Genomic DNA, 23,438 nt, shown 5'->3' on the forward strand with positions numbered 1-23,438 from the left:
GGGATGTAGTGAGTGGTCACTGACGATCGACCCAAACGGAAAAGCTGTGTGAGCCTCCCTCTCCCTCCGTCGAACTTCCCCGAGTCCGACCGTCCTGAACTTACGGAGCTCTTCCTTCAATTCTCTCTCCCCGATCCCCGCGCAACTCCATCAACGCGTCATTATTTACCACTGCAGTTTTTAGGATCTTGGTATCCTTGCGCTCTCTTTTACACTTTACATAGCCCCTCCCTTCATTTGCGCATCTCGTTTGCCCACCATGACCGGCCGTGGAGGCGGTGGAGCTGCTCGCAAGACGCTGCTTGCGCCTATTCATTTCATCTTCAAGCTTCTTCAGCAACGGTCGACAGTGTCTATCTGGCTTTACGAGCAGCTGGCTTTCCGGATAGAAGGAAAGATCCGGGTAATTGGCCCCGTGTTTTCTGGTGGCTGTGATCGCTCGGCTAACAATTTCGGCACAGGGTTTCGACGAGTTCATGAACCTGGTCGTTGACGACGCAGTGGAGGTTCGGATGGCTACCAAGACCGAGGAAGAGAAGCGGAGGCCGCTCGGTATGTGAAGTCGTATAGCAAGATCAAACTGCTTGTGTGTTACGGAAAGTTGCTGACTGTTGTTCCACTTTACAACAGGCCAAATCCTCCTCAAGGGCGACAACGTCTCCCTCATCCAGGCCGTCCAGTGATCTTATCGGGGCGTTAAGGGATTGATTGAAGGGAAAAGGGAATTTTGTTTTTTTTTAACCGATCTCGTGCCGTTATACGACTTTGTTTGCACTTCTTTACCTTTCGCTTTTCACGGATGTCGCTGGGAAACAAATATTGCATTTCTAGCAAAATAGACGAACCTATGGATCGATATGACTCGCTTTCCCGGAAAATCAGTGTTGGCGCACCAGAGACCGGTCATCACCGACGATGAGCATGTCTACAGGCCAGTCATGATCCGCTACCGGTATCTCTTCGGTCCGGGGAAGCATTTGCTCCTTGAGAGATAGGGCAACTGCGCGAGACTTAGTAACAGGCTATTTCATGGTTGGTTGCGTTGGTTTCAGGGTGCTTGTTCCTTACCAAGGAAGGGCAACTTCGGCTTTGTTGACCCACCTGCAGCCCCCTCTCTTGAATACCTTGTCAGAAAATGATCATAATAGCCTTTACCATGCCCTAATCTCCTGAGCCCTTCATCAAATGCCATTCCTGGCATCACAATCAAGTCGAGCCCGTAAGGTCCTTTTGTAGCGTCTTCTGGCTGGGGCGAGACTCCTTTGCCCCCAAAGCAATTCATCTTCCTGAGTACTTGGACCTCGGGCAGCGACGGAATCCCCCATTTGTCGGGCTGGAGAGCCTCGAATTCTTCCATCGACTCTAACTTGAGCATGTCCATAACGGAGGTCCTCGACTGTTCCGATAACTCTAGCTTGTGTATGTAGGGCATGAAGACCTCCTTACCACTTGCCAGAGCATCCCGAACGATGGCCGTGGTGGATAATTCCCCTGCCGGCATGGAGAGATAAACCCCTATCCTCCTTGCATCCTGGTATTCCTGAAGAGCAAACAGCCTGTTGGCGGCGACTCTGGCTGGTAGATGTCAGCGTTTGCATAGACCGAGTGTGAAGGTCATGAGGCGGAGCTGACATTGATTTGTGATGGAGTCGGCGGGGATCTTGTGCAGCGCATCCCGCATTCTCCGCCGGAGGTCCTTCTTCGCCGCCTGTAGACCAGCCATCATCCTTGAGATTGAGGGATAGGGACAAAATATTGACAGGAGATAGTTGTGGGCGGATTACCAGTGGATTCTAATTGAGATAGGATGATGAATATAGGAAGTTCCGCTTATTGTCTGGAGCAGTGTCTGAGATATCGCAATGACTGGAACCGCGTGGCTTGGCATGTTGCCATGATGTGCATGGTTGTTGATCGGCAGGGCCCTGGTTGTTGCACATACCTAAGGTCCTGACTGTACCGCATCCGCCCCCCGTTCAAGGGTCGCCTGCGCCCTTTGGCGGCAGGCAGGCAGGTAGGCATTCTTCTACTACCTAACACCTCTCTTCTTGACCTTCATCTTTCCTTTTTGACCAAAACTCGCGATGATTGCGGGCTACTTTCTTTGCAGCCTCCTCCTGACGGCTGCCAGTGCGGCCAGTGTATCTGATCTAGTAGGGACCTGGACGACAAAGTCCCGTAAGGTTGTGACAGGTCCGGTATGCTGTACTCCTCTCGTTCTATCCAAATCATTGTTTACTAGGGATCTCAGTCGACGCATCAGAATCGCCAAACTGGCTAACACCCGGCCTTGTCTCTAGGGATTCTATGATCCAATCAACGACAGATTTCTGGAGCCAAACCTGACCGGCATCTCATACTCGTTCACCGAGGATGGATTCTATGAAGAGGCTTACTACCGCGCAATAGCCAATCGTCAGTGCCTGCTCACTCTCTGCTTTGTTAGAGTCGCAATCTGACGTGTAAACAATCCAATAGCCCAAGACCCAGCTTGCCCAAAGGGTTTAATGCAATGGCAGCACGGTACATACACTGCGCAGAGCGATGGTTCGCTGGTGTTAACCCCGATTGCGGTTGATGGGCGCCAGCTGGTATCAGATCCATGTGCTACACCTTTGACGTCCTACACGAGATATAACCAGACAGAGGAGTTCAAGGTATGTTTCCCTGGTCGATACATTCAAGGCAAGTTAGCTAAAAGCTGCAGTCCTTTACTATCTCGGTAGACCCATATCATGATATCCCACGCCTGGACCTGTACGCTCATGACGGATCGCCCATGCATCCCATGTACCTCGTGTACAGGCCACCGCAAATCCTACCTACAGGGGTCCTGAATCCGATCACCTCAAAGGCTAAGAAGCAAAAACGCCAAATGAGCGGAGACACCAAGTCATACTTCAGCTTGGAGGGCCTTCTGTCGAAGGAGAATGTCATCGATCCCGATCGCTTGCTGTGGCTCGGTGTTATTATGACTGCCATAGGTGGAATCACCGTTTTCTGCTCGTAAACTACAATGACATCGACATGATTCTTTTTCGGACGGAGGGTACAATGGCAAGGTTATCAAGATGGAATCTGGAGTTCGAATTGACTTACTAGGTAATAACAGGGGACTCAGGACATCATGGACACAAATGATCATAGAAAATGGCGCTGAAGGACTTCTTTGTTGGAATATTACACGGCCGCCGCGCATATGCATGGGCCTTTTCAATGCTAACACTTAATCATCTGCGGAATTTTCTGCACTCTATTATCTCGAGTATTCAAAACATCGCATTCTAGACTCGCCGTAAATCTTCACTTGTTAACATACCTATTGTTGATACATATATTGCTAGAATCGACATTTCTCCCCCACCTTTCTTTCGGTGTATTAACGTCAGTATTATCGTATCCCCGGTTTTGTGATCGTACAGGTAGGTAAAATACATGCCAGTATTAGTTCTTCTTGAAGGCAGTGACAGCGTCCTTAACAATTCTTGCAGTTTCAGACTTGTCAGCCGGCTTGTCCGCCAGCGCACCACCGGCAGCGAAGAGAGACTTGAGAACAAGGCCGATTTCGACCTTCTTGCCAGCCTCCTTCATGCTGGAGAGCGTCTGGGAGACAACTTGCTTGATGTCGTCCGCGCTCATGGTTTCCACCTGGGCACCGTATTCCTCCAAGACTGTCACCTGCTTCTCCTCAAGCTCTTGAAGCTCTGGGCGGTTCTCAACCTTGAACTCCTCAATGGCATCCTTGGAGGCAGCAATACGTTTCCGAATCAGAGACAGGAGCTGGATATCGGTTTGAATGGGAGAGGAGGTCTTCGCGGCGTTGTTGGTTTCGGAAATCAGAGCCCGGACGACGTTCAGCCTGAGAAGCGCGCGTTAGTCCGCGTAATCAATCAAGTCTTGTCTCAATCCGTAGGTCGTATTAGACAAACCGAGGAGTATCCTTGGCTCTCATAGCCGTCTTGAGGTCAGTTCTGAGCTTGGTCATCAAAGGCGGCAAGATCGGGCTGTCGGTCGAGTTCCAGCGCACCAGGCGCAAACCCAGACGGGACGAGGTGGATCGGAGAGCTGGGAACATGTTCGGAATTACGCAACGACAGACTAGGGAGGAAGTAATAGAATGCGAATGCAGATGCGAATTGATTTTTTGTTGTTCTAGTAGAGTGAAACTAATGACGCTGTCGGACCCGTAGAAAATCCAAGCCTGATAATAATCTTTCCAAGGCGGAAGAGAAGCTCTCCGTCCGCCCTCCGCCCGGGGCCCGTGCACATTTTTGTTTCTCATCCTGCTCATGCTCAATCCACAGCTTCATGCCTGTTCTTCGACCCGATTAAACACACCATCCTCGTGGCGGAACACCACTCCCTGCGCTCCCCCATTGGTGTTCCTTTTCTTTTTATCGCAACATCCCTCTCTATCATCTCTCCACGACCTCTTTTGCTTTCCTTGACCGAGTCTTCCTTTCGTCGCGTCATTGCGCTGCTGTCTCCGAATCTCCCAGCCACCTTTCCGGGGAGAGCGCCATACATAGCCCAAACCGCCTCATACGGGCGCCGTCTACTGCCGGCATCATGTCATACCCATCTCTACCAACCCTCACCCCTCAGAGGCCACTCCCTGGCGCATTCTACCAAACACCAGCACCCAATGCTGGCGCGACGGCGTCGGTATCGAACCCCCAACAAGCCGCAGCCCCAATGGATCCGCCGTCCCCCATTCAGCTTCCCAACTTCACTGCGGTCCAAACAAAGCCCAAGCAGAGCCTAGTGAGCACGGAGCAGCGTGCTGCGCGGACTATTAATGAAACCCTTGCCCAAGAATCTCGTTACCCAGACTTGGACAACTCTCTGTCTCGTAAGTTGACCACTGTGGTCGCACCGCTGGCAGGGACCCGACTGACCCTCCTGTGTAGAAGGATTCTCGTCCGACTATGATCTCCCCACATCGTCACCATGGGCTCCTTTTCAGAAGGTGAAGATGTACAACATCCCCGACCAGATCTTCGATCAATACAACAGAGCACAGGTATCGACGAACATGGGACTATTTGCTGAGTTGAATCACGCCTGGGTCGCAATCGACAATGCTCTCTATATCTGGGACTACACTCACCCTAACCCGCAGTTAGTTGGATTCGAGGATCAACCAAACAGCATCATCACCGTCAAGCTAGCGAAGCCTCGCCCGAAAGTGTTTTTGCCCAGTATCACTCACTTGCTCGTAATATCTACTACGGCCGAAGTCATTTTGTTGGGAATGGGCTGCGAGACCACGCCCGGAGGCGCACGACAAGTAACGCTGTATCAGACTGGCATGTCCGTAGCAATCCGAGGGTTGGAGATCGATCAAGTGGCCTCATCCGATTCGACTGGGCGCATCTTTTTCGGCGGAATCTCCGACAATGATGTCTACGAGCTCGTCTATCAGCAAGAGGAGAAGTGGTTCAAGGGTCGCTGCTCAAAGGTTAATCGTACTAGCAATCGTCTCGCTGCCTTGGCTCCCTCGCTGAGCTTTACCCAACCAAACGAACACGTCGCGCAAATGGAGATTGATGACACCAGGAAGCTGCTCTACACACTCTCGTCGCTGTCCACGATCAGGGTCTTTCATATGAAGCCCGACGGAAGTCTAGCTCTTGCGATCACAAAGAAAGGGCAAGACATATACGCCAATATCGGACATATCATCGCGTCCAACGAAACTCTCAACCCCAAAGTTCCCATTGTTTCCATCAGCCCCATTCTTGCAGCGGAAGCGTCCCGATACCATCTGATGGCCACTACTGCGACAGGCTACCGGATCTACCTCAGTGCTACTGGTCCCTATAGCTGGGCCTCAGCACCAAATGGCACAAGTGCTCCCACAAGCATGCAAGCTCATCATGTGAAAACACCTCCGTTGGACGCCGCTCCCTCGGCTCAATTGGCAGCCTCGCAAGGTCTTCAAGGACAGGCACGCTATCACCCTACAGTGGCAGCTAGAATCCCTGTTCACACCCTTCAGCCCACTCGGTTTGCCGTACGGTATCCACCTGGCCACTTTTTCTGCTTCACCTCCAAGGACTCGGCGGCATCGGACTCTCTCTTCATTTCTGCTCCCGACTCTGGACGAGTCGCTCGCGCTCAAGAGACTGTTAGTCCCAAGGCTGGTGAGACAGCAGTCTGGGTACCATTGGGTAGCAGAGCGGAAGATGTCGGGGTCTGCTCCCCACCCACCGAGGCCGCCATGGCTTTCAGTGGGTTCGGTAATGAACTGGCTATTCAGTATGACGAACCTGTGGCCGAAATCGCCATTCTTACCAACAATGGTATTCATATCATTCGCAGACGGCGTCTCGTCGATGTTTTTGCTGCATTGGTTCGAAACGGTGGAGAAGGCGATGACGGATTGGAGGGTATGGTCAAAAATTTCATCCGCATTTATGGCCGGAGCGAGACCGTTGCTACGGCTCTGGCCGTCGCTTGCGGTCAAGGAGTGGAGGTGTCTAGTGATTCTAGACTCACCCAAATAAATGATCCACATGTCTTGGAGTTTGCACGCAAGGTCTTGATTGACCACGGGGGCAAGCCTATGATGAACGAAAATGCCGTGGCGGACAGTTCCACACCTGCCATCGACACCGTCCTCCCTTCACCGCGGCATGCGGGCATCGCGCTCTACATCTCGAGATTATTACGCTCTATTTGGAAGAAAGAGATTGCCAAGCTCGAAAAGTCCGAGACGCCGCCCATTGGCACGGAGACCATCGTTTCATCAGTTTCTTCTGCCAAGCTGCAAGCTGTTCAGCGCGACTTGACTGCTCTGCAAGAATTCTTCAAGACTAACAAGAACTTTATCGAAGGGCTGAGCGGCCCAGAGGCTCTGACTCGGGTCTCCACGAAACAGGAAGAGACTGCCCTACAAGCCGAACATCGCGCACTGCATTCGCTTGTTCAACTTGTATCTCACACCATCGAAGGCATTTCCTTTGTTTCGGTTCTATTCGATGAACGCGTGGATGAAATTGTGGCTACCCTGCCAGCGGAGTCGAAGGAGCGCTTCATGAAACTTACGTATGAGCAGCTGTTCAGTACCACTAAGGGCCATGATATTGCGAAGGAGCTGGTGAAGGGCATTGTGAATCGGAACATTGCAAAGGGATCTAATGTCGAAACGGTAGCCGATGCTCTAAGGCGGCGATGCGGCAGCTTCTGTAGTGCCGAGGATGTCGTCATCTTCAAGGCCCAGGAGATGTTGAAACGAGCCACTGAAGTAGGCTCCAATTCGGAGCTTGGGCGCAACCTGCTGAATGAGAGCCTTCACTTGTTTCAGCAGGTATCCGACAATCTGCCAATGGACTACCTGGTCTCTGCAGTCGAAAGCTACATCAAGAATGAGTTCTTCGCAGGTATGATCCCCGTGTTCGTATTGGAGCACAAGAAACGCCACTAAAACAAAGTACTGCAGGCGCGATTCAACTGGCTTTGAATGTGGCCGCTCGCTCAGACAAGGCCAACCTTGCACTTGCATGGATTGTGGATGGTCGCCCTACTGGTGTAAGTACCCTCTTTGATCTAAATCACTTCCTTGATGACTGACATTTCCATCTTAAGGATACTCGTATTGAGTACTTCCAGTATCGGAAGCAATGCTATGATCTCATATTCAGGGTCATCATTGCAGTCGACAAGCATACTGCCAAGGATATCGGTATTGTTGATGGACAATTGACAGTGATGGCCAAACGCAGGAATGAGGCATATGGAGTGGTTTCCGACTCTCGAGACGAGGTGTTTTTGACTACCCTATACGATTGGTACCTCGAACAAGGTTGGAGTGAGCGACTGCTCCAGAGCGATTCCCCCTTCGTGGTCGCCTACCTTGAGCGCAAAGCCGATGATGACATTGAACACGCCGATCTTCTCTGGCGTTATTTTGCGCAGTCTGAACGATTTTTCGAAGCAGCCAAGGTTCAACTCCAGCTTGCGCAGAGCAGCTTCAACATTCCCTTGAGCCGCAGAATCGAGTACCTAGGATGGGCTCGGGCCAACGCATCGATATTCACTCCGGATGTTAGCCGACAGGCTCGTCAAAGACTGGTCCAGGAAACCTCCAATCTGATTGATGTTGCCGACATTCAAGACGAAATCTTGCAACGCCTGAAAGACGATCCTCGGGTTGCGCCGGAAGCCAAACCCCAGGTCCTGAAGGAAGTGGATGGGGCTATCAGGGACATCAGTTATGTATGTGTTACACCCCGAAAATTGCCTTTCCCCCATCATTTTCCACTTTACCTAATGCTTATTAGCTCTTTAACAATATCGCCGACCCTGGAAGCTACTACGATATCTGTCTGCAGATCTTCTTCCACGCCGACCACCGCAACGCGGCTGACATCAAGTCCACATGGCAACATCTCCTGCAAGACCTCCACAACCGGGTCTTGGAGCGGGGCGAGCCCCAGCCCTACGAAGCGGTGATCGACCAGGTGCGGAGTCTGGGCGGCCGACTCCGCATGTCAGACTCCATCATGCCCATCCCGATCATCCTGCCCATGCTCGAGCGCTACGCCCTAGAGCACCAGCGTGACGTTGGGCCCCCAACGTGGATCGTTGACCTCCTCCTCGACCTGAACGTCGCACACGAGACCATTTTCACCGTCCTCGAGGGCATGTACTACACAGACGAAGCGCCCTTCCAGGGCAACAACCGGAGATACATCGCCAAGGACCTCCTCTATCTCATCCAGCATTGGTACCACGAGACCGTCCGCCCCGGCGGCCGGGTCTTTGGAAGCGACACCGCCGCCAACCGCGTCCTTGAGACCCTCCTCCTCATTCAACAAGGCGGCGGCATCCCGCCGGATCAATTGCGCGTGGCCAACGAGCTCCGGACTAAGGTCCAGGATATATTACGGTAATATAGCGTGTGCGTGTGCGTGTTTGTCTGTGGATTATAGGATTGGGGCAAGTAGGTAGCATGGTTTTCAAATCTCACTTTTTTTTTTCACCTTTTGACTCTGTATTTTTTTCATGTCTCCGATCACAGGAGACAGCGAGCGGATAGAAAAGGGGGCGGTGCTGGAGTTTTCCTTTTATTTATTTCCCTTTTGTCTTACCTTTTTTTTCAAATCTTCCAACTTTGTGTTTATTACACAGTTAGAAGGGGGGTGCAGTCGAGCTTACTTCTGACCCATTCCACGTGTACCCTATTGTTCTATTTCAGATCTCTGGGCAGTTCCTCATTAATCCTCCCTTCTCGCACTTCGGAGGCGCTTTGGGAACTTTGTACTTCGAAAATTGGGCCCTTGGAGGGACATTGACACATTCAAGCCGATAGTCAATAAGTTATTTAGTGGACTAGTAACCCAGTTAAGGGGGATGATGCTGAGCGCAAACGGGCTAGACTGCTAGTATACTCTTGAATCATCTTTCCTATATGTAGAAAGAAGAAATCTGTACTCTTACATACAATACAAAACCAGAGTCTTCGTTCTTCATCCTCAATGGGCCGGCCTGTCTGCATAACTCGATCGTCACGAACCATTGTTTTCCCCAACCTATACCACAACATATATATCTCTCCGCTTGCGCAATCCGAGACCGTGAACTAGCCACGTTCTCTCATGTAATCAAGAGGGAAAGGCCTTTGGAATCACGTGGCCGGATTAATCAGGAAGGCCGGCGGACTCTTCTTGGTCCGGTGAGGAAGAGATAGATGTACTCCTATACTACTACTGTACGTGCACGATAGGATAGAGGGAAGGTACCCGAGGCTGATGCTAGCTTTCACTACTTTCTTGGGGTTGAGACCACTGGCTATACTACTGGATCGGAGGATGCACGTCGGGTTCGGGTCCATTGTCATGATGCGTCAGACAAAGTGCTTTTCTCGATTCTACCCTAATACTATGTATTTCTAAGACTCCTCCGTAATGGGAATGTGCTACTTCGGCGGTTGATAAGCGGACAGATGACTTATAATTAATAAGACTAATTGCACAATCAGCACAGAGTCAGTATCTCGATTAAGTACTATTTGCCCAATGCCCACCCCAAATGCAGTTATCAAAGCTAGCAAAAAGGATGTACCAGGAAAACAACTTCCTAAAGAAAAGAAAAAAGATGGACAGCAAACAAAAACCAAATGGAGTCAGCGGTGGGGTCTCCCCAGGAAAACGAATCCTGCTAGTCAAAAAACCGAATGAACTTTTTTTACCCCCACACACAAACCCCGCCAGTCTAGATATGCAAACAACAAATGATTAAGCGGTCTATTCGAATAACACGAGCAGAAAGAAAACACAAAAACAATCGAAGGGCTGAGGTATCAATTTTGAAGGGCCGAATCGAGGATAAAAATAGATATTAGAAGTAGTAAAAAGAGGGGAAAAGAACAGAAATAACTCCTTGAAATGAGACCCAGAAGAAAGGGTATAATGATTAGAAATGGGAGTCAGGTGTGGAAAGATAGCGAAAACGAATCGCAGCGCAAGACGAATAAGGGCGGTTGGTAGAAGGACTCCCCGAAGGTAGGCTCTCTCTCACTTCTGATACGACCCAGTCGCGCCAGAGATCTGCCGTCGTTGCGGGAAAGACATGCGTACATCGTAACGAGAGAACGATTGGAGGGGTCGAGAGCCATTCTACTCGAATTGGTCGTACACTGGGATGGGCTTCTCGCCCAAGGCACACATGCGGAAGATATGGCGGAGCTTAGCACCGTTGTCGTCATCGAGATAGTCGACAATGGCAGAGTCTGATAAGGAAAAGAATCAGTATGCCTTTTTAGGCTTCAATCGGGAGAGAACGTACGAGTGGTGCTGCGGTTGTCGAAGAGGACAATTGTCCTGGGTTGCCATCGGACTCGGGCCTGGAAGTCGTGTCCGGTGATGATATGTTGCATGAGGAAGTCGAGCAACCACTTCTGCTCAGGCTCCTTTAGGCCCTGAATTTTCGTGATAAACTCCCCATTGACGAAAAGGCATTTCTCGCCTGTTACCGGGTGAACGCGCACAAGCGGGTGGACGGTGTCGACAGCGTCCTTGCGCACCAAACTACCAGTCATGCGAGCGTGGGTGATCATCTTGGCGGAGGAGTGGACTGCCCGCAGCGTATCCAGCCATGAGGTGAAAGTGGGAGAAAGACGCCTGTGCCATTTCCTGGTTAGTAACTCTCCGTCGCCTTGCCATCCATGCGTGGCAGCGGGGCCATTACTTACTTGTACGCCATATCAGTAGCTGAGAAGACGGTGTCGCCGCCCACCTCGGGACCTTCTAGCAGTCCTAGCATGACATAGCTGGGGGGTTGAATCTCGTAGCTCACATCTTGGTGCCAGAGTGTGGTTGTTGTACGCTGCTCCAAGAAGCGTGTAATCTCCTCACGGTTTCCATCACGATGAATAATGTGAAATCCAGGGTGGCCGCGCATGGAGCCGGAGACCGGCTGGTAGTTAGGCTTGCCAAAGTGTCGCATAAATGCCTCCTGTTCCTCCGGCCCAGCATCGATCAGATCCTGATCGGGGAAAGCAACCACCTTGCGCTCTGCAATCAGCAGCGCCAATTCATCCTTAGCCGCATCCGAGAGCTGGCTCAACTGGACTCCCTCCAAGATGCTTCCGATCCGCGGCTGAATCTCCGTCATTTTGGTGTTCGAAGTCAGAAGGTTGGGCTTGCTCTTGTCCTTCACACGCAGGGCAGGATCCTGGTACTCAAATGGAGGAAGTGGGTCAAACCACACTTTGTCCCATGTGGGAAGGTACTCAGGGTATCTGGTGCGGAGATGCACTTCTTTGGTGACGTCGACGTAAGGAATGTTGATGTCGTAGCTGATCGGCTCTTCTTCCTGATGGGCACTCATGGCCTTCTTGGGCCGCAGGATTGGGGCTGTGGATGGCATTGTGCTGTCTTGGTAATCTTATCCCAGATGTTCTTTGTGTGTAGAGGATGAATGCTTATAGAATAGCTTGAAGCTGGAAGACTTAATCAAGGTATCGTGTCTGAGGTGAAGGAGACTGAGTAGAAGGTGAAAGAAAAGATGGAATTGAGGATTGAATCATGGAGGAGAAAAAGAAGAAGGGCTGGATGAAGGTGGACAAGCAGCAATATATAGATGTCAAGCTGGACATCTACTCCACCATCTCGCCATGACGATTGAAAAGACTGCGCAACCTTTAAGCGCAATCGAGTGGACGATATGATCACGGTGGCGCTAAATGATCTTGCATCTGCCGGGAGTCGCTTGGCTATTGCCCAGATAGGTAGACTGAATGCTATCCCTTCCATCTTCGGAGCGGAAAGTCGGCGCTGAGAGACACACCAGATTGTCCACGGCGGACAGAGGAAATAGAACCACCCTCAAAGGGCCATGACGACAGGGGTACAGGAACCAATGCTGAACGGGTCTCTACAGGTAAAAACGGCAGCCGATTATAGACTAGGGGGTGAAGGGGGAAGGGATGGAGGGGGGCGGCGGCACCACTGCGAGCCAGTCAGAGAGAAGGATAAGTCCGAAACGAACCAAAAGGGTGAGAGGAGAGGAGGTCACGGTAGTGGGAATAGTGGGAATAGTGAAAAAAAAAACATACAAAGACAGAGCAGACAGATAGACAGGTCGAGGAAGTTCGAGTCGGGACAAGGGAGGAAGCAGGCTGGAGCCCGCTCGGAAGCGCGACCGAGAATAGAGGCAGGCGGAGACGCAAGAGGTTGTTGGTAAGGAGAAGCGGTCAAGGGCCCAATAGAGGCAAAGCGAGTGGACTCATAGTCTCAATTTCCCCAGCAAGCATCCGTCCTGCCCGCATCGGATGAGGACTGAGATTATCTCGGACATTGATGATCGACCGCTTCTGACTGTCTTTCAGTCTTTTGACCTGTTTTTTTTTTCTTCCAGCTGGATCCGAGAGAATGGCTCCCACTATCCGTAGATAGTTAGTTTCGAACCATCTCAAACCCTTCTTTCAATTGACCCCGGTCTCTGTCTTCGTGTGGTTTCACCGCTCTCTCTTTCTCAGTCCGGCGAGTCTAGGGGATCGATAAGAAGTCAAAAAAGAAGTAGAAAAAATCGTTTAATAACCTGTACGAAGACATGAGAGTGGAACCCTGCAGCAGGCACGTTGGGTCAATATCGCTAACTTTGGTGGTGGTGGTGTCGTCTGCTTCTCGTAGGGTCACGGAACGGCACTAGAGCCCGCGGAATCTATCCTGTGCAGTAGGTGGATGCGCGATGCGCCGCCTCCGTAGCTTCTGGTAGCTCTGGCTATCGTGCTTTCCTCAATCCTTGCATACCTGGGCAGCAGCCTGTTAATCTTCCGGCTTCCAGGCCTGCGGATGCTTTGTCCTACGAGACTTTAGGGGCGTACTGCATCGAAATCATTTCTTTTCCTCAATAATCCTGGAATTCTGCAGCGTCAAGGCTCTTCGTTGGTTGGTGGATGTAATAACATGTCCTATCCATAGGCCACCGACATGATAACCTGTACGACGTTGAGCCTGGAATTGAGACTTGCGTGCTTGCAATCTAAGCTCCCTGCCGTGTGGCACTTGTTCGAGGGTGTTTCTGACCGATCCCGAGCTCTGATCGAGTCATTGAATAAAAGTTGACGTTACTGGTTCCGATAAAGTCGGTATAATCCTCATATTGAACTGAGATGATCAACGGTATATCGTTATATCATTGTCAAGGAGATCAATCTCGATGGCCGTTCAAACATACGTCGTTTGAAGAAGACCATTCTGGAGATGTTCAAGCTCCCAAATGCCATCTAGACGCGGTGTAAACGCTTGTGGTACATGAATTCTTGATCTTCGTCGATTGCCATAATTGCATCCAAATCATACCGGTAGTCTTTGTAGGATTTAGGGTACCAAACACAAATTGGACCGAGGCGCAACGGTGGGCCAGGCCGATCCGCTTTTGCTAGCCCCCCCTGTGACGTTTGTTTCCATTCGGGAATGCGGACCAATGTCCGGGGTTCCATCAAAGTTGTCTCCACTCAGCCACGTTAAGGTGTCTACTCGTCGGTGACGATGGATCGCCAAAGGCCGCTCTCTAGAACATTTCCCAGACGGTATCGAAGGCCCACAGAAGCCTCGAAGAAAGGGCGGAGGGGCATCGGCCTGATAATGTGCGATCATGCCCACCGACGCGGTTCGGATTGCATAGTGTCCACTTTGAGCCATCGTCAATCCAGAAACTCCAGAGCCTGGAGGCGTCGAATTGCCATCGTGACCGAAGCCATCGGAAACAGCTGTGCATGCGGCATGCTGTCCCAAGTCTCTGTCAATTTAGTTGCACTGGACTCTTCTACTTCCTGCATCGGTTAGTCCACTCTCGAGGCATGACCAAGTTGGTTTCCGGGACGTGATCCGTGGCCGTCTGCTTCAGATCGCGTTGCAGTTTGCTCTTCACGATCTTTCTCTTACGCAATGGACAACGACAATTGCAGCTGCTCCAGGAGAATCCTGAGAGTAATCCCAAATCTGATGCCGGTGGATACTGAGTAGTAGATATTGAATGCTTGCGACAAATAGTACTGTGCTCCTAGTCCTGATCTGCATGCTGGACAGTCCTGTGACCACGGATGGTCAAATCCTCGCCCCGGGTTTCTACTCTTTAAGGGTTATACTAGCTTCCAGGGTGGAATACAAGGGATCCATGACCAGCAGCGGTACCGTCCCGGGAACCGGGGACTAGCAGGCCAATAATCCACACGGAGCACTGGAACTGCAACAATGGACTGCTGACGGCTGGTAGCACAAAGTGTGGCGCTATGCGCCAATCTTCCCGTCGTCCGTTGCCAATGAGTTCATGGGGTCTGGGGGAAAAATCGAGCCTGTCTCATATTCTGGAAGCATGGCCCGCCCCATCGAGGATCGGTGTCAAAGTCGATTTCCTGGATCGAGTTACCGGGGCTGCAGAAATAGGACACAAACTCTGTTATTCAAAGGCATAGCAGATCCGCCTTCCTCTGGCGGATACCGACTGTCTATCCTTGCAGTACTTTTGTCGCCTCACATCAGGGAGTGAGGCCGCTTTCCGGTCCAAGAATAGCCCAGAGAGGCAGAAGATCAGCTCAGAGGGGCCTGCTGCCACAGATCGGAAGTCCCATTGGGACTTTTGCATCATCAGGCTTTCCTGGTGGGAGGGGGGAATGTGGGCGTAAAGGACGAGTTTCAAGGGGCATCACAAGTTGCGGTGAGGGCACACACACACACACGTCCAGTTATCGGGCCGCCCAAGAATGAGAGATCACTTTCAGGATCAGTAGACGGGTTCATCCCCTGGTGATGGGACCACCCATCGTGGACGGATCATGAGGTGTCTCATAAGGCGATAAGATTCTTAGACAGGAGGAGATTTGCTGCAAGGTCAATTGATGGAGAGCCGAATTAGTCCGTCATCGGTGTCCACGAACTGTTGGACCATCGTCCTTCCAACCATTTGCTGGGGGCGACACACTAAGTGAAATTAAGTAGAGCCGTGAGGGTCCAAGCAGACAGCTTGATTGACAGGCCATCGTAGTCTCACGCAAGCTAAGCTTAAGCTATGTTTAGGCAGGTAGGTAAAAAGGAATCCGAGGTGCGTGCAGAGAGGTGTGAAAAAAGCAAACATCCTTCTTGATCGTGCGTACCTGTCGACTGTCTTGTCTTTCCCAGTCGATCGGGTCAGGCGAACGGCGGGGGAAGCTTTTCCTTCTCCCCTCGCTCTCTTTTTTACACCCTTTGTTTTTCTTAAAAGAGAATGAGAAAGGTGCTTTTGCTGTGGGGACTTTCTGGAGAAAATGGTCGAGTTCTCGAAGTCAAAAGAACCGAGTCAGGTGAGATGTACATTTTGGTTTGTTTGCTTTTCCCGTTTTGGCAGCTGCACAAGGGGGCGGGGATCACCTGACTAAGTACGGTGCAGCACACATCAATTTTCCAAAAGCAAACTTGAATCGTGTTGTATGTGCTAGGTATACCTCACTATTATTTGCTTCCGCCTTGTTTATTATTGATTTCCCACCTCCAAAGTTTTTCGAGCAATCACACAGGACCTTGAAAGCATTCGCATTCGCAAAACTAGAACCATGGCTATTGCCACTTCTCCCGTATCCTTGTGGAGCCGGAAACGCGATCTCGTCTACTTCGCATTCTTCGCCATCCATGTCCCCATCATCTTCTGTAAGTCGGGAGTTTTCCCCCAAACTACCGAGACACTTTCGTTTCCCCCTCCAATCCCTACTCTGTTCCAATGCAGAAAGACGGTTTTTCTGTACTACTCTGCTGCTCCTCCCCCCCCCAACCTCCACCCCCAACACAAATCAGATGTAGATGAGACATAAGCGAGTGAGCGAGCGAGCGAGCAAGCAAGTAAGAAGGGCAAAACAAAAACTGACATGATGCACGCAAACAAACACGATCAGTGGTCGATGCCGCTCCCATCCTGCCGTCTTTCCTCCAGTCCAATCTCAGCGTGACGCTACGCGAGTTCTACATCGAAACCTATCATGACAAGTTCTTCGAGGAGACCCCAACCACTTGGTTTACCTTCTTTCTATTGATGGAGCTATTCTATCATGTTCCGCTCAGTGTCTGGGCTCTACGCGGCCTGAAGAAAGGTATGTACAGTACACACAGTCCATCAATCCAGTACTTCGGGTTGCCAATGGGTGGATCATTTTTCGTTCTTCTTCTTGGGGTTCCATGATCTACTCCTATGCCTCTGCCTCCTCCACTCTCTTCTTCCCTCCCGGGAAATCCCCCCCCCTCCCCTCCCCCTAACCTCCCCTTACATCACAGCCCTGTCTCCATCCGTCTTTTCTTTTTTTCTTTTTTTTCTTTTTCTTTTCTTCGATTTTAATTTTCTTTTTCTCCCACTGGGTGCTTGCTTGCTTACCATGACAGATGATCCTCTTGTTCCCGTCCATTTGCTCGTTTTCGGAGTGCAATCGTTTCTCACCTCGGCCATCTGTCTGGTGGAGGTCTGGAGCTGGACGGACCGTACGCTCTCCCAGAAGCAGAATATTACCATGCTCTATGGTCCTTATGTTGCTCTCGGTAAGGCTGATCTAAATTTAGGGCTTGCTTCCTTCTGTGGAAGACAGCATGTAGTTATCGTACAAGTTGGCCGGGGCTGACTTATGGGTTCTCTAGGCGCATTTATGGCAGTCGACATGTTTTGTAGACTCCGCGAGCGACTTGTGCTCAAGTCCAAGTTGGAGTAGACGGCTAAGTCCCTCGAAATTTAGTTTGGTTACTTTCGTTGGATCTGCGACGGGCTTCATGCCCCAGGTAGCGAAAGGTTGGAAGAAGGGGTGGTCAGGAATTAGAAAGCAGATCTTGGTCACCACATACGCACATGGATTACTACAGTTGCTCGGATAGAGGCACGCAAAAATACTGACTTGCCTTATCATAGCTTCCAGCTGTTAGATTGTGGCATATATGCTCGCTGCTGCACAGGTTCTAGGTGCTTCCCGAGTGACAGCAGAACCCGCCACACCGACTCTATGTGAGAACATTGCATAATAAGGATGAGAGACAGGGCGCCCGCAGTGTAGCTTGGCCAAGAAAAACAAATATTGCAATCGCGAGAAAGCACTCCCCTACAGACAGAAAATGGTGACTGGTAGCCCACCTCGTAGCGACCTCCGTTATAGCAAGAGCCGAGAGTCACAGGGACAAAATGCGAGCAACATCAGGAGACCATTTATCACAATGACAGAAAGAAAAATCGCATCTCACAGTGCACATTCGACTCGGCGATGATAGATCAAATTGAGCGGTAATAAACAGAATGGCCAGGCCTCGCCCGGTCATGTCAAGGAAATCTACGTCAGGTCGTGACATCACACATTAAATCAGGAATCCAATGGCCTCGTCCAGGTTCCCGTTGGCGGCATCTAATGCACGCATCGCCTCTTCCCGTGTGAAGCCCAGCTCTGTGATTTTTCCAATGGAAACTTGTGGCCAGCGCGATGTTGGTGGGGCTGGGCGGGAAGGAGGAGGCGCGGAAGAACCACCAGATCCTTGACTGCTGCCACCGGCCTGATGCGTGACCGCTCCGGTTCGGGCGCCGACTTCGGCGCCATCGGGTCCTTTGATGACGGGTTCGTCCTCGAATTCATCCAGAAGATGTCTGGGAATATCCGCCTCACCAAGGAAGGGGACTGCCTGGTCCTGGATCACCAGAGCACCGCGCTGGAGATCAATGCAGGCTTGATGCCGTTTCAGCATGTCCAAGCCCAAGAGCAAATCAATATGTTTGCCTTCCATGACAGTAAATGAACACGGCAGGAACATGCTGCCAATCCTTATTTGTGCCGAGTGCACCCGACCTAGAATGGTTGCTGTTCCCACGCCCTTTGCAATGCCGCCGTACCGCCGATCAACGAGTCTCATAATGTTGCACGCGGTCGCACATTCTGGCGACATGATGGTGACCTGTGCACCGGAGTCGACAAAAGCGTTGAGTTTGTGGCCGTTGACCTCGACAGGGATATACAACATGGTTACGCGACCGAATGCTGTGCTGTATGTTTAATCACCAGCTCCGCAAATTATGAACACTTGCAGGTCCGACTTACACTCCGGATGATGCTCCATTGCATTATGGAGGTTTTCCGTCACAGCATTCTGACGAATGATCTCTTCGATCTGCTTCTGATTTTCGGGATTGAAAGGATCGGCATTCAACATGGCAATCCGCGCCTCCTTCTCCGCCTCCATTTGAGCTTCGCGGGTTTGTTGTCGGGTGAGGACCTCGCGGAACCGCTGCGCATCGTTGGCAGCGTCCGCCAATTCCGGGTTCTGCCTTCGGACGGCTTCCCGTACACGAGGGTCACCCAAAATATGTAGGCGAATTGTCTCGGGATCTGGGGTCATAGCCTGACGTCGCTGCAGATTCTGTTGGGCGGCAGCAGAGCTGGGACCTCCTATGCTCCGGGTGGGCGCGGGGGGCCCTCGCAGCGTCACATGGACACCGAGCATATCCCCTTCACCGATGCCGACTTGCTCAAGCGTACGGGAGTCATCACCGAGGAGTTGATTGTTATATACGAGTCGCTGGGCGTCGGGCGGTATCGAGGTTTCACTTTCAACAATAGCTTTCAGGAGCTCGACGGTCATATCCGCCCCGACTTCGAGGGAGATAATATCGGCATCGGCCTGGTCTGGGCGAATTACGCTTACCGTGATGCGCCTAGAGATAGATGGGATCATCATTAGCTTAAAAAGGTTTTCCTGGAAATGATTTCTCCGAGTGTATGCCCGTTTGCGACGTACATGATGTTGTGCAGCGGTAGGTGCGGGGAAGCTCTCCCAAACCCGGGAAGAGTAAGCTGAATCGAGGAAAGAAGAATGTAGGATTGAGGCCGTTTCAGAAGGACTGCAAATGAGTACGCTTAAGAAGCTGAGAGTCAAAGAAGCTATGTATCTGTCCCAAGTGTGGTTGATTTCTAATGGAAGTGCGTAGAGACCCAGGGAAAGGTAATAGGGGAACGAGCACGCGAGGAGAGGTGGTGTTGTAGAGAAGAGGAGTAAGACGCGGGCGGGGGAGGATACGACCGAAGAGGAAAGGGAGGAAAGGATCGGAAAGATGCAGAGGTCTTAAGGGTATTCAGGTAAGGTAGAACCTAGAATAATAAGAAGGAATAAAAAGGTAAGGGTATTTAGAAATAGCAGGAAGTACTGTATTGTGTAGGTGCAGTTGAGTGAGTGAGTGAGTGGGTGAGTGGGTGAGTGAGTGATAAGGAAGGCGGGATGGGCAGGTTACGGTTCCTGGTAAAGTGCAGAATGAATGGGGGTCCGGCGGCCGGCCTGATTCGGCAGGCAGCAAGTCATGGTGCGTCATCCGTCCACCCATCGGCCCCCGGGCCTGCGACCGTAGCTTCCGGGCATACATACATGCAATCTCCAAACAACTCTAACCCATTCTACCTCAAGCTATTGAATGAGTGCTCGGGCTTGAGTTCTTCCTTTACCATTTCAATGGAGCATTGTACTTTGCATCTATCTCATCTCATTTTAACAAGCGTCATTGAAGGAGACAGCTATGGCCATGTTCGCTATTGTTCTAGACCCAGAATAATCACCACTGGCACCAAAAAGAGAAGTATATCTTCCACCCGACCTGACACCACTATGTCTGTCATCGTGTTGCTGACCATCGCTGACTATAAACTAGTTCATGTTCATCGTGACTACTACTATCACCTAGTCACTAAGATGGCGAAAATAGTGTCAGGTCACATGAGCGAACCCTCCTGTCATCAGGCTTGGCCGACAGCCTTTTTGGTTAATCATAAGCCCGGGCCCGATTAACTAGTGGCCGTTAGCGATACCTATGACATTCGAGCTAACCAATCCATACATCTCTCAATTTCTAAATTGGGATCCCCCTTTCCTCTATTGAAGGCTATCAATGCGGTCACTGCTCGCAAGTAAGTCATTGGTCAGCCATGAAACATTTCATTACGCTACTATTTGATGTAGGCCTATCGCTGTGTCTATACCTCAACCTCGAGCGTGCTTGCGGTCTTTTCATCGCATCCCAGTTGCTGAATTGATACAAAGTGACTATATGAAAACCTAAAGAACAATTACGGGACGTTTCGGTTCACCTCAAGATGCTGCCCCGAAAGAAGAGGCCATCATAGGCCTCGTGGCTGGCATCACTGCATCAGACACTGCCAAGGATTAAGCATATGGACTGAAGATGAGCTGTGTGAACTAGTACTGAAAGGATACCACCTTGCAGTTACTACACTGTTTGCCTGTTTCGTGATGCTGCAGACTAGTCTGTGCTCAGGACCCCAGTCAAGTAACCGTCTTAGCCTCTGGGGTTGATGGTCCAAACGCAACGCTGGCAAGCGCGGATATTGCTACTTTACTTCCTACCCTACGGTTCGAGGCCTACCCCGCTATGCGGGGGCAGAACATGCGAGATTTGCGGCTATGCTTCGATGTTTCATCGGTGGCTCGACTAAGCATAAGTACAGAAGTGTGGTCAATTATAGTGACTATTGCGTGACAATGTGATTCAAGCAGTACTTATTCCAAACGCTTTGCCACTGATACATCTGGCACTCCCTCACCTTCCACAATTTTCGCACCAACAACTTCGTCTACTGGAATCTCAGCCAAACGAGAAATGATGTGATGCAATGTGGGTAGTTGTGTCCAGTTGAGACCATCGATCTCAAACCTTGCGTTCTTGGTGGTTCGCAACCGGGTGATCTTGGAGGGAACCACCTTGGCCTCCTCCGCATGTGGCACAATGACAGGGTACTCTGCTTCGGGTACTCCCTTGTTCTCATGGCCGACCTTAGGGAAGTAGCGGTGCACCAAGATTCCCACGCTGGAAGGATTAGGATTCGTGTTCATTTCTGGTTCCTGATCCTCGAGATCTTCCAAATGGAAGTGGCCCCAAACGGCACCTTGCCAGCTGGTTGTCAAATGGTGCGAGTTGCTGCGATCGTGGGCATCGATTGCTGTATAGAGCTTGGGCATGCCAAGCTCCTCACGACCGCTGACGATAGGGTCCGTCAGACTCTCGAACAGAATCGGCAAATAGGTGCCTTCAACCGTTTCCCCATTCTTCTTCTTATACTGCACTCCCTCGATGTACAGCCCGATGTGGCGGTAACCGCCTCCGCCCAGCCAGTCCATGCGGTGGAGTTTCGTTTGGGAGAAACTCGCGTAGGCTACTGTACCCTGGTTCACAAATGACCAAGAGTCGTTAGGAAGTAGGTTCTGAAGGCAGGTTCGACTGGTTTTAAATCGAATGGAGACTGTCTCGAAAGTGGCTTTGAGCGATTTCTGGACACGATCTCGACCGTACCAGTCCTGTCTGGGACCAGGCATAGGCCCGAACACTACTGGCTGACGCCAGTACTTGGGCGCCCCTTGACTCCAGATGTGCTTTCGGAGGAGGTTGGTCGAATGATCATATTCGTCATGCCCGTAAATGTAGTCTTCCATTCTACGGACTAAGTGAGGTCAATAACCTTGGACGGCAGAATTGAGAAAGGGGAGGAACTGACTTTCGTCGACGGGCTGGGGGCCATCAGAATCGCGAGTCATCTGTTGAATCGTGGTAGCTCGGGTGTATCGAGCTTCCTCGTACAGCTTCAACCTCTCTGGGACTTCTGCTGGGTCGAGGTCCTTCGAGAGCATCACACCCAGAGACACGCCGTCCTCGATGGCCATGGCGCCACCAGAAGCGCGGTATGGCAAGAACGGATGAACGGCGTCTCCCAGCACTGCCAGGCGACCGTTGACCCACGTGGGCGGCTTTTGCATGTCGAAAAGGGGCCATACTTTAAGTGTCTGGGGATCAGCCTTGGCCAAGATCTTGACCACCTCTGGCTTGAAGTCTTTGTAAACTTCCAAAAGAGCATCCTTGCTGGCCTCTTGATCCCAGTCTGCGCCGGTGTTCACCTTGCTCAACGTGTCAGGGTGGATGCAAACAAAGTTCAAAATCTCATTGTTGGCACATGGGTAGATGACCACACGCTTGTCATGGGAATCCCACATGCTACAGATGCTGGGAATGTCGGCCAGGGATTTTGTCTCGGGGTCTTCCTGGGCGACCTTGCGCGACAAGAGGAAGCGAAAAGCGTTCTTGCCAGAACTGAAGGGCTCGATCTCTTTGGTGCCTGGCAGCTTCGTTCTCGCAAGTGAGTGTACACCATCTGCCCCGATCACGACATCACCATGGAAGACTTGGCCGTTTTCGAGAGTGATTGTGGCAGCTTCTGGATCAATGTCAACAACCTTGCTGGCAGTATGCAGCTCGGCAGGAATGCCAGGACCAGATCCCTGAGCGACGTTTTTCAAGCCTTCGTGGAGATGGGCCCGATGCACAAGAGACCATTTCTATAGATGTTAGACTGTAATGAATATGGGGCAATGGGTTGTTCTTACAGTTCGCCACCTATCCGCCCGTGATTTGTGATCGACAATTGCCAGCGTCTTGCCAGCAGGATTATAGATGTGCAGCTTGGGGAAGGTGAGCTTCCAGTTACTGAGTAAAATATTCCACGCGACAAACCTGGTCTACTTCCACGGCTCCAAACTTGGCAGCATCAATACCCAGACCTAGCAGCGCGGAATTCGCATTAGGTGTGAGATGAATAGCAGCTCCAATCTCATTTGCGAAACGAGAACGCTCGAAAAGCTGCATGGAAGCGGTTAGTTTGAATCGGATATGAGGGTCAGTTTACACACCTGAACGCGATGGCCCTGCTTGCGTAGTGCAATGGCAGCAGCCAACCCACCGATACCAGCACCAGCAATAAGAATGTTTAGCCCTCCTTGTGAGGCGGTCTTCGGATCGATGCTGCCCATGATGCCCGTTTTGCGTTATAAACGTGCTGCGTCAATGAAAAGAGGTTGTCGAGAAGCGGGGGATATAGACCGTCCGCCTGATAGCCCTGCTCTCTTTTTTATAAGCCCGCAAACTGACATGCTAAAAAAAGCGATGGA

At 51.1% G+C, this 23,438-nt stretch overlaps 9 protein-coding genes across 9 annotated transcripts; 4 read left to right on the top strand and 5 right to left on the bottom strand.

The window, feature by feature from the left end:
• The first annotated feature begins 74 nt into the window (after positions 1–74).
• BO72DRAFT_450124 (small nuclear ribonucleoprotein E) lies at positions 75–1,161 on the top strand. Its single transcript, XM_040945181.1, has 3 exons — positions 75–403; positions 462–552; positions 631–1,161. Exons 1-3 carry the CDS (start codon positions 260–262, stop codon positions 681–683), a joined length of 288 nt encoding a protein of 95 aa, XP_040799046.1. The 5' UTR covers positions 75–259; the 3' UTR covers positions 684–1,161.
• Positions 673–1,897, bottom strand: BO72DRAFT_450125 (5-formyltetrahydrofolate cyclo-ligase). The gene is made up of 3 exons (XM_040945182.1): positions 1,633–1,897; positions 1,069–1,575; positions 673–1,000 (listed from the first exon to the last, which is right to left on the bottom strand). The coding sequence occupies exons 1-3, from the start codon at positions 1,724–1,726 to the stop codon at positions 879–881; spliced, it is 723 nt and encodes a 240-aa protein (XP_040799047.1). The 5' UTR covers positions 1,727–1,897; the 3' UTR covers positions 673–878.
• BO72DRAFT_450126 (uncharacterized protein) lies at positions 1,763–3,237 on the top strand. The gene is made up of 4 exons (XM_040945183.1): positions 1,763–2,198; positions 2,301–2,415; positions 2,479–2,657; positions 2,708–3,237. The coding sequence occupies exons 1-4, from the start codon at positions 2,085–2,087 to the stop codon at positions 3,008–3,010; spliced, it is 711 nt and encodes a 236-aa protein (XP_040799048.1). The 5' UTR covers positions 1,763–2,084; the 3' UTR covers positions 3,011–3,237.
• A 207-nt stretch (positions 3,238–3,444) lies between these two features.
• BO72DRAFT_383295 (uncharacterized protein) lies at positions 3,445–4,075 on the bottom strand (the record flags this gene model as incomplete). Its single annotated transcript, XM_040941507.1, has 2 exons — positions 3,445–3,859; positions 3,930–4,075. The coding sequence occupies 2 exons, from the start codon at positions 4,073–4,075 to the stop codon at positions 3,445–3,447; spliced, it is 561 nt and encodes a 186-aa protein (XP_040799049.1).
• A 219-nt stretch (positions 4,076–4,294) lies between these two features.
• BO72DRAFT_433932 (putative non-repetitive nucleoporin) lies at positions 4,295–9,330 on the top strand. Its single transcript, XM_040943223.1, has 5 exons — positions 4,295–4,852; positions 4,911–7,385; positions 7,445–7,533; positions 7,591–8,220; positions 8,286–9,330. Exons 1-5 carry the CDS (start codon positions 4,570–4,572, stop codon positions 8,895–8,897), a joined length of 4,089 nt encoding a protein of 1,362 aa, XP_040799050.1. The 5' UTR covers positions 4,295–4,569; the 3' UTR covers positions 8,898–9,330.
• A 1,103-nt stretch (positions 9,331–10,433) lies between these two features.
• Positions 10,434–12,108, bottom strand: BO72DRAFT_185158 (TauD/TfdA dioxygenase family protein). Its single transcript, XM_040939492.1, has 3 exons — positions 11,198–12,108; positions 10,792–11,126; positions 10,434–10,735 (listed from the first exon to the last, which is right to left on the bottom strand). The coding sequence occupies exons 1-3, from the start codon at positions 11,872–11,874 to the stop codon at positions 10,623–10,625; spliced, it is 1,125 nt and encodes a 374-aa protein (XP_040799051.1). The 5' UTR covers positions 11,875–12,108; the 3' UTR covers positions 10,434–10,622.
• Positions 12,109–15,883: 3,775 nt separating this feature from the next.
• On the top strand, positions 15,884–17,517 carry BO72DRAFT_450132 (EXPERA domain-containing protein). The gene is made up of 4 exons (XM_040945184.1): positions 15,884–16,133; positions 16,376–16,570; positions 16,857–17,009; positions 17,106–17,517. Exons 1-4 carry the CDS (start codon positions 16,040–16,042, stop codon positions 17,174–17,176), a joined length of 513 nt encoding a protein of 170 aa, XP_040799052.1. The 5' UTR covers positions 15,884–16,039; the 3' UTR covers positions 17,177–17,517.
• Positions 17,518–18,365: 848 nt separating this feature from the next.
• On the bottom strand, positions 18,366–19,474 carry ddiA (putative DNA damage-inducible v-SNARE binding protein Ddi1). The gene is made up of 2 exons (XM_040939493.1): positions 19,236–19,474; positions 18,366–19,152 (listed from the first exon to the last, which is right to left on the bottom strand). Coding segments are annotated over exons 1-2 (663 nt in total). The 5' UTR covers positions 19,238–19,474; the 3' UTR covers positions 18,366–18,491.
• A 1,163-nt stretch (positions 19,475–20,637) lies between these two features.
• On the bottom strand, positions 20,638–23,300 carry BO72DRAFT_514725 (putative salicylate hydroxylase; the record flags this gene model as incomplete). Its single annotated transcript, XM_040949529.1, has 5 exons — positions 20,638–21,940; positions 21,995–22,829; positions 22,878–22,952; positions 23,005–23,130; positions 23,181–23,300. The coding sequence occupies 5 exons, from the start codon at positions 23,298–23,300 to the stop codon at positions 21,003–21,005; spliced, it is 2,094 nt and encodes a 697-aa protein (XP_040799054.1). The 3' UTR covers positions 20,638–21,002.
• Between the last annotated feature and the right edge of the window lie 138 nt (positions 23,301–23,438).

This window comes from Aspergillus fijiensis (genome assembly GCF_003184825.1).
Source record: "Aspergillus fijiensis CBS 313.89 unplaced genomic scaffold BO72scaffold_42, whole genome shotgun sequence".
In the NCBI taxonomy this organism is placed as follows: Eukaryota; Fungi; Ascomycota; class Eurotiomycetes; order Eurotiales; family Aspergillaceae; genus Aspergillus; species Aspergillus fijiensis.